The 9,026-nt window shown below is 39.4% G+C and overlaps 1 protein-coding gene across 1 annotated transcript in view; it reads right to left on the bottom strand.

The window, feature by feature from the left end:
* Window positions 1-208: 208 nt before the first annotated feature.
* Window positions 209-9,026, bottom strand: part of Rwdd1 (RWD domain containing 1) — a 16,457-nt gene continuing 7,639 nt past the window's right edge. Inside the window, exons 3-7 of the mRNA XM_028782696.1 lie at window positions 6,472-6,602; window positions 4,826-4,969; window positions 3,852-3,984; window positions 3,338-3,400; window positions 209-505 (exon numbers count right to left, since the gene is read on the bottom strand). Coding sequence (XP_028638529.1) covers window positions 384-505; window positions 3,338-3,400; window positions 3,852-3,984; window positions 4,826-4,969; window positions 6,472-6,602 — 593 coding nt within the window. The 3' untranslated portion in view covers window positions 209-383. The remainder of the gene's footprint in view (window positions 506-3,337; window positions 3,401-3,851; window positions 3,985-4,825; window positions 4,970-6,471; window positions 6,603-9,026) is intronic.

The following is a 9,026-nucleotide window of genomic DNA, read 5'->3' as shown; positions in this document are numbered from 1 at the left end:
GTTACTGTTCTATTCACTCATTCTTCTTGTAAGACACATGGAATCCAAAGTAACCACTGACTCTGGCATAGAAGTGACTCAAGACAATTCCTCATTTGTAAAGCCATGCATCTACAGCAGCAGCCTACATCAGTGATACAGGCAGGAGCTCTCTCCAACACTAAATGACCAAACATCTAAACTGTTCATCAATAAGAGGAAATAAGCATTTTATATTTGAAATTTTATGGGCAGTTTATTGAGTTCAATGATGAAAGCTATCAGAAGAATATTCTCCTGAAAAATGTTTTTTCTTAGAAAAAAACGAATGGAAGATCCAAACCCTCTCAGCATAGCCACAGATGCTGTGGCAGTCACATCTCTCTGGAGACAGGGACAGTCCATCAGTCTGAGGAGTCACTCCCTGGAGCAACGGGATTGTAGTCAGGATCATCCTCACCATCTTCTAGCTCCAAATCATCCATTTCTTGAAACAATGACTCATCCACTTCCACATTGTTCCCAGCTGTGAAGAGTAAGACAGCCTCACCTTATAATCCAGAAAAAACACAACTGCGGGGTGTGTGTGTGTGTGTGTGTGTGTGTGTGCGTGTGAGTTTGTGTGTGCGTGTGTGTGTTTGGGGGGAAGAAGGGGTTGGGGATAGTGGTGACTCCCAGCCTACCAGTGCAAATCCTTCTGATGCTGATCAGCAGAGACTCTGACAATAGAAGAGGAACTCCAATCTTCACAGTCATAGCCTAAAGTCTGGCTATTTTAAAACAGGCTCAAAGAATACTTAATGACAATATAGCAAGCTATAGTTGAAAATGAGGACTCACTGCTGGACCATCACTGAGACCAGCCCCACAGCGCAGCTCACATAGTGGCAGCAGATATGCATATCATCAAAGCTGAGCTGTAACTTCTTACTTAATTGACTGTCAGATGGGACTTGCCTAGTTCCCTTTACATGCAACAGATGGCAAAGGCTCTAAATGTCTAAGCCCTATGAGAAGCACTGCCCAGGCTCCGCCTCAACAAACACACCTTGCAGATAGCCTGAAGTAGATACAGCAGGATACCACAGCACTCCTCCATCTTTGCAAACATTATCTTCCTTCCCTCTTAAGAGGCTAATCTACTGATATTCAATCCAATGAGAATATAGAGAGCCTATATAAACTACAGTCTATGTAAATAATGCTAAAGGGCTGGAGAGATGGCTCAGCCATTGAAGGCTAGGCTCACAGCCAGAAGTACAATGGCAATGCCCTGAGTCCAGGCCACAGAGTAACTGAGTCAAGGGCAGTGGAGGCTTCTCAAGCATCTTCAGGGAACACCTGAATCCAACAGAAAATGAAGGTCTGGACAAGCAATTCTAAAAGCATATAAAACACTCGTACAAAACAATAAGATCTTGATATTTCCAGTAAGAAGACAAGAGTCTAGAGGAAAATATCAGGAAGTAACACAGGTAGGGCCAGAGTGAAATGGAACTACATACTTTTTCCCCTACCAAAGAATTCTAAAGTTTTATGGCTAAATATGAGTTTCACATTCTCAGAAGCAGACCAGTAACTATAAAATATTCAAGACTCTAAGACACACAGAGATTCATGGGTTGGAGAGATGGTAGGAGGACTGGCTGCTCTTCCAGAGGATCCAGACTCAATTCCCAGCACCTGCATGGTGGCTCACAGATCTATAACTCCAGGTTCAGGGATGTGATACTCTCTTTGGGCCTCCGTGGCCACTTAGCACACATCCAGTGTATACGATAACATGCTGTCCAACATTTGTATACATAAAGTAAATAAATATATCTTTAAAAAGATAAAGACATTGAGAGAATGATTTAAGTGGCTACAATAAATCCAGACAAAAACAATAAAACCTTCAAATGAGAGAAGGAAATTGCTGGGGGACATTTCCAATGTAGAATCAGCAGGTCTCTGAGAAATCTACTAGAGATGAAGAGATTCCTTTTCCTATGAGAAGAAAGGAGTCAGGGATAAGTGAAACCAAGCATGCTGAAACATGCTTCTAACCACAGCATTCAGAGGCAGAGGCAGGAGGATCATTGAGTTCAAGGCCAGTCTGGTCATAGCAATTTTCCAGGCTAGCCACTACTATATACAGTGAGGGACTACTGAAACAAGGGAGGGAGGAAGGGAGTAAACTAATGAAGTTTCTAAAGCACAAGAGAATAAGATGAATGAGGGAGCTAAAATTCATCAGCCAAGCAGAAGAGAATATCCTAGTGAATTTCTGATTTGTTTGGTTTTGGGTTGTCTGAGACAGTCTCACTCTATAAGTCACACTGGCCTATAACTCACAGTGTAGAACAGAACACCCTCAAACTTAGGCAATTTTGTTCAGTCTCCAAGTACACAGATTACAGATGGTAAGCCAACATGCCTAGCTTCAAGTTTTGTTTTTAAGATTATAAAAATAAGTATTCTGACCTATCAGCTAAAGAAGGTAATAATATATTTAAGGGGGAAAAAACATATTAAAGGCTAACAGTGTAGCTCAATGACAAAGCATTTGATCCATTCTTATCACCAGGAATAAAGGAAGAGGGCAAGTGCCAGTAAAGGACCCTGCAAGGTTAAGAAGAATGTTTCAGCAGTGGGCCACATCAGCAGTAGAACTCCAAAGGACAGGGAAGACATAAGAGGGTAATGACATGTACAACCTGAAAAAGGTGCTACTTCGACCAGGTGTGATGAGCGTGGGGCCTGTGTAAACACAAGCAACCCATCAGCTCCAGGAGGCAGGAAGAGGCCCATGCTGCCCTTTGCTGTGTGGAAAGTGGGAAGGAAGGCCAGCAGGTAAGCATCTTTGGGTGGGCATGATATATGCAAAAGAACAGGAGGGAGGGGTGGAGGCAAAGAGGTGAAACCTAAGGACAAGAAACTCCAACAACCACACAGTAGAAGGAGGGAGGGCTGCTCTGCAGAGGATGCTGGAAGTTCTACATCTGAGGCTTCTAGAAACCCTGAGTGGACTATGGATTCACTTCTCCCACATCTGGCATACAGACTTTCAGCAAAATGGTCACCTGAGTCATGCTGTACCAGTTTCCAGCTGAGGAGGCTTGTGTACTATAACTGTCACCCTTGAGGTGCTTAAGTTATCTGAAAACTTAAAACACACATTGCTATACAACTTAACATTTAGATTGAATGTACAAATTGATTGCTATACAATTTAACATTTATATTGAGTGTACAAATGATGAACTGTTAAACCTTCAAAATTTTGTTTTTAACAGGTTGGTAGGAAATTTTCACACTCAATAAAAATAGTACACTGCTTTTCATAGATCCACAAGGAAGTATAACAGTATCTTACCATCCTCCAGGAACTTGATATCAGATGTATCAAGATTATGATCTGTTTCAAATAACTGTTTCCCTAAAAGAAATAAATATACTTAATTCAAATAGTATAGCATTGCTTCATCCCCTATAATCACTTAAAAGGGTAAGACCCAAGAAAACAAATCTGAACATCTGTGTTTCTGGGAATTCTAATACATTCATGAATTGTGCAATAGCATAGAATGCAAGACATGTATTCACACTAAGAAAACATGAAAAGCCTAGGTTCTCCAGGACTGGAAAAGTATGTGCTTGATTCTATCACTCTGAAGGCTTTAGTCCTCAATATTCTTATCTAAGAATTTAGACTATAAGTCCAGACTCACCAAATACAAAACAGAAGTATAGTATATACAGCAGCTATGGACCATGTGTGGAGTGTACACATGTTTGCTGTGGAAATCTATCCCAGTCATCCCTGCTGTGTGGAGATGGCGTGGGCTGTGGGGTGAGAGGACTGACCAGGCCAGGGGCACCATACACACCACTTAGTTTATTTTTCCCTGCTTGTTCCTCTTCTTTCATTCGTTTCTTTTTAATTTCCTGGAGTTCTGCGTCAAACTTGGCCTTCCAACTCAAGAAATTCTCAATCGTAACAGGGGTGCCATGGAACAGTTTCTTAGAAAATGAAAGACACAGGTGTCATGTCAATGAGATAATAATTTAACAAATGAGGTCAAATGATTGTCTTCTAGATACCCACAGCCACACAGTGAAGCATGGACAGACACTACTGATGTCTGCCTGGACTAGCTCTCTATTTAATTTTAGCATCTTACTCTGGAAAAGTCAAATTTTAGAAATATTCTTCTTGCAAAACTTAAAACAATAAAGATAATGTGCAGTGCACTTACTGTCCTCGCCACAGCTGTTCATTACTAAGAAAGTTCTTGGTTTTAGTATGCTTTCAATACATATCAATTTAAAACACTGCCACCACGTTTTCACTTTAGAGTCTGGAGTTGACCCTGTTTATATCGCTGTGAAAGGACTTGTTGGGAAGCACTTACATTTCCTGATCTCACACAAGTGTGCTTTATCAACCTGTCATCTGTTACTCACAATATGTCCTCAACCAAAATGTCACTCCTAGGAAAATTTACCTTTTAGTCTCACTATTGTGATTTCCACAAGCAAGTTACTAACATTATCAGAAAAAAAAAAAAAAATCAAAGCTGGGGAGCTGGAAAGATGGCTCAGAGGTTAAGAGTAGTGACTCCTCTCCCAGTAGTCTTGAGTTCAATTCCCAGCAGCCACATGGTGGTTCACAACCATCTGTAGTGGGATCTGATGCCCTCTTCTGGAGTGTCTGAAGAAAGTGACGGTATACTCACATACATTAAATAAGTAAATAAATAAATAAATAAATAAATAAATCTTTTTAAAAACATTAAAGCTAAATATCAACTAAGCTATAGAGAGATGTGAAGAATATGAGACACAAGGTTTTCAAGTATACCTTCTCTGCTTCTTCTGCTTCCTTTTCTTTCTGTTTCTTTTCTTCCTCTCTTCTCGTTTTTATCTGATCAACTATTTCATTTAACTTCTCTTGAACAGCTGTCACAAGGGTGAAGATCATCACCATGCCGAGGTTCTCCTCAGCCTGTGGAAAGCAAACAGAGGTGGTGAGAAACACACTTCCCAGGAAAGTATAAACTGTCCAAAGAAACAAAATTATTATTAACAACTAAATCCTATGTTTATACCATGATTCCTCATTCAGTTATCTCATACTGCTGGATAAGTAGACATTTAAATTTGAGTATAGAGCCAGAAACAGCAGTAGTAAATCCCAGCATCTGAGATGAAGGCAAACGGATCAGAAACTCTTGACTACATAGGGAATTCAAGGCCACCCTGGACTACATATGACCTTGTCTTTAATGACGAGGACGCAGGCCTAGGAAACAAGTTGAGTATTGCTGTTCTAAAATCTGACAATATAGACTTCAAACCAAAAACTAGTGAGGAAGATAATGAAGGGTCACTTCTTAATAATTAAGAGAACTTCCAGAAGGCATACACATAACATCAGATACGAACCCCAGTACAATGGAGTGGATGACTTCAATACCCAAGAGTATACCCAATCATGAAGAGAATCATAACAGCCCAATGTGTGAGAATAAATGACTGCTGACTCCTCATCCCTAAACGGGACGTGTCTATCAGCCCATTCTGTCCCCAAGTTCAGAGCATCATGGAAGACTGTAAGATTGAGAGGATAGGGAGGTGTTATGTGTCTTCTAGACATGATATAGCCATTATATTTGCCTACACAAAACCTGCATTGGACCAAACCTTCCAAAAATCCCAGCATTGATAGAAGAGGGCATGGGGCCCTATCCTTAGCTGAGGAGCTCTGAGCAATTGATAGCTTCTATGGGAGTAAGTCATTTTTCTTTGGGTTTTCAGTGGGTTGCCTGTGCTCTAGTAAGTGGCTCCTAGCCAACTGCATATTGTTAGCACTAATTGGTCATAGAGAGCTATTTAAAGCAAGGGCTAGAGAGAGAGCCCAGTGGGGTTAAGAGCACAAACTGCTCATTTTGAAGTCGAAAGTACAGCTCCCAGATCCTGTATCAGATAGTCACAACTGACTGGAACCACAGCTCCAGGGACCTGATATCTCAGAGGAAACCTGCACTCATATGAGCATACCTACCTAGAGACATACATATACATATGCATAATTAAAAATAATATAAATCTTTTTTGTTTGTTTCTCTGTGTACTCCACGCTGTCTTCGAACTTGCTCTGCACACCAGAATGGCCAGAACTCAGAGATTCTCTGCCTCCTGAGATCTGGGATTAAAGGCATGTGCCACAACACCCGGCAAAATAAATCTTTAAGACAATAAAAAAGAAAAAATAGGACATGAAGATGGGGGAGGTTATACTGAGGGGAAATGTGGGGAGGAACATTATATACATGTATGAAATTCTCAAAGAGTAAAAATCTTGTCTTTTTTAAAAAGATGCTTTGTGATTATGTATCGTGAATTCTGATTGGCCAATGTACTATTTACATATATTTAAAAACATTTTCTAGCTGTTTAATAAAGGCCAATAAAATATGCTACTATAAAGAAAAATGGTTTCCTTACCTGCGAAGCCAGTAATTTTAAAATGTCTGAGACATCATTATCTTCTAGATTTTCCTGGGAGAATATTTCATAAAGGGGAGTCTCATCGGGGTATTTTTCACTGTATGTAAACTTGAGAGTAGTTTGGACAGCTAAGGCACAAGAGAAATATTTAAGGTGAACATATTAAAAATATAAAAATCAATGTTTCTATTGAGTCAGTAATTTGTAACCTCAGTGAAAAGTATCACAAAAGAATTACTAATATAAGCAACAACCTCAACAAGATGAGTTGAAGAAATCAAGAGAATGGCAGAAATTCCTTCTTGCCCATGAAACACACCACCTAATGGCATTTTAATATATTGTATTTCAGAGAAAGACAAAAACCATTTTTTAAAAAATATCCTGGCTAAATAAACAAAAACCTACTTCAAAATAGTATTAACAAAATTATTGCCATAGGCTCACGCTCAGCCTTTACCACAGAAGTTCCTGACTGCAGGGGACTTAGCTAGAGCGAATTCATATTCAAAAGCACAATGGCAGTGGGATGTTGCTAACTGAGTGTCTAAGTAACATGTTTTTGCACTGGCAGTTCTGAGAGGCTAATGCTGAGACTATAAGCTTGTATTACCACACTTGCTAAAAAAGCATAAAAAACTTTCTGCTTTTAAAAAACTTACTGCTTTTACTATAACCCAAACCAGGTAGTCATTAAAGAAAAGTATTGATACCCATAATGTTTTTTATGGATGTAACTGAATCATTTCACTACATGTAAACTTACCAAATCAGAGCACTATACCATGTCTATAATTATTTACCAATTCAAAGTAAGAATGAAAGGCAGGAAATATAATCCATGGATAAAGCACTTGCAACATAAAAGCTAGGTAAAATATAGCACATATGGAATTCTAGTGAAAAGACAGGAGACAGACACAGGACAAAGCTTGCAGACCATGCAAAGCAAAGGCCAACACCTAAGATTGTCCTCTGATCTCTACACATATCTAGATGTATTCACACATAACACCCGGTGCTGGAGAGATGACTCCGCAGTTAAGAGTACTAGCTGCTCTTCCAGAGCACCTAGGTTAATCTCCTAGCATCCACACAGTGGTTCACAATCATTTATAACTCTAGATCTGAACCCTCTTCTAGCCTCTGCAGCAGACAGGTATGTACAGTCACATACACGCCCAGAAACACTCACGTACATAAAATAACAGTAAACTTTAAAAAACTAAAAACAAAAAAAGAAGATAGAAGAAACAAATGATATAGACATGTCTATAATCTCAAGCCTAACCGGTCCATCACTCCAATTCGCTTCCCTAAGTATGTCACCATTTCCTGGATAGGACAGAACTATGCTTATTATAACATTCCAAGTATCATTTACTAGTGTTGAAATACTTTCTTTACCGTAATATTCCATAAGTAGAGACACACAAAGGGTGTTTCTTACATTCTGTGACTGAACAGCTCTCCTATACTAATCTAAACTCACAACACCATATTTTTCTACTCAACACTGAAGATTTATTGGATGAGATGAAATACCTTCATTTTGTCTTGCCTGAAGTAATAGTGAGATTAGTTTTTAAATATTCATTTATACTGCCACATCTAGACACTAAGTATCAGCTCCTCTCGCCTACTCTTCTACTAATCCATTCATTAAAATGAAGGATAGAGACAAAACCAGCAGAACCTAGGCATTGTTTCAAACAGTTAAAAACATTTCTCAAACTAAAAAGCAACTGTACACAGCTGTTTTTACAAGAGTGCTATTAGCTCCCAATAAAGGTACTGTTCAGAATATGAGAATGCTCTCTGGAAACTTTAATAAGAAAGTTAAATTCTGTCTCAAGCAGTGCCATCTACACACATACTGGTTTTACATAGGCAACTGATGATGAAGAGCTTGGAGGGCTTCAAGCAGTGTTTATTTGGAACTTTAATGGAAAATTTGTAGATACTTATCTATAAAAGTACAGAAAGAATAACTGTGTCTAACACCTTTTTGTTGAAATTTCAATGGACCTCAACGTGGAACTCATTTTCCATTATTAAGAAACTAACAGTTTTCGTCTCACATCAGTGTTTTGGGGTTGTGAACTTGTCTAAGACCCCCCATAATTAGACATCCAAATTCAAAACTCACATAGTAGGGATTGAACATAAGACGCCTTCTCTAACTAAACAGAGAAGGGGGAGATGCCAGAAGCCAGGACCCTCGCCCTTACCCTTACCCCCTATCTTTCCCCACCTGCACAATGTCCTCTGAAGCTTGGCAACTGCAAGATCCTGCTTAGCAACTGCATATAGACTCAAAGCAGAGTACCATGTCTTCTTAAGAATAGCAGGGAGACCATAACTCAAGCAGTGTACCATATCTTCTGAAGAACTGCAGGTAGATCATAATTCAAGGCAGTGTACCATATAGACCATGACATGTTTCAAGGCACAGGCCAAGAAGATTTTGTACTTTTCCACCACCTGGACCCTCTTACCCCCCTCCCCTTGTAAAACATGCTATAAAAAAGCATTTCATGTTCAAAAAAAAA

The sequence above is a fragment of the Grammomys surdaster genome, unplaced genomic scaffold, assembly GCF_004785775.1.
Source record: "Grammomys surdaster isolate TR1022 unplaced genomic scaffold, NIH_TR_1.0 842, whole genome shotgun sequence".
Taxonomy (NCBI): domain Eukaryota; kingdom Metazoa; phylum Chordata; class Mammalia; order Rodentia; family Muridae; genus Grammomys; species Grammomys surdaster.
The sequence above is the reverse complement of the archived record's forward strand: the minus strand, read 5'-3'. Positions and strand labels throughout refer to the sequence as shown.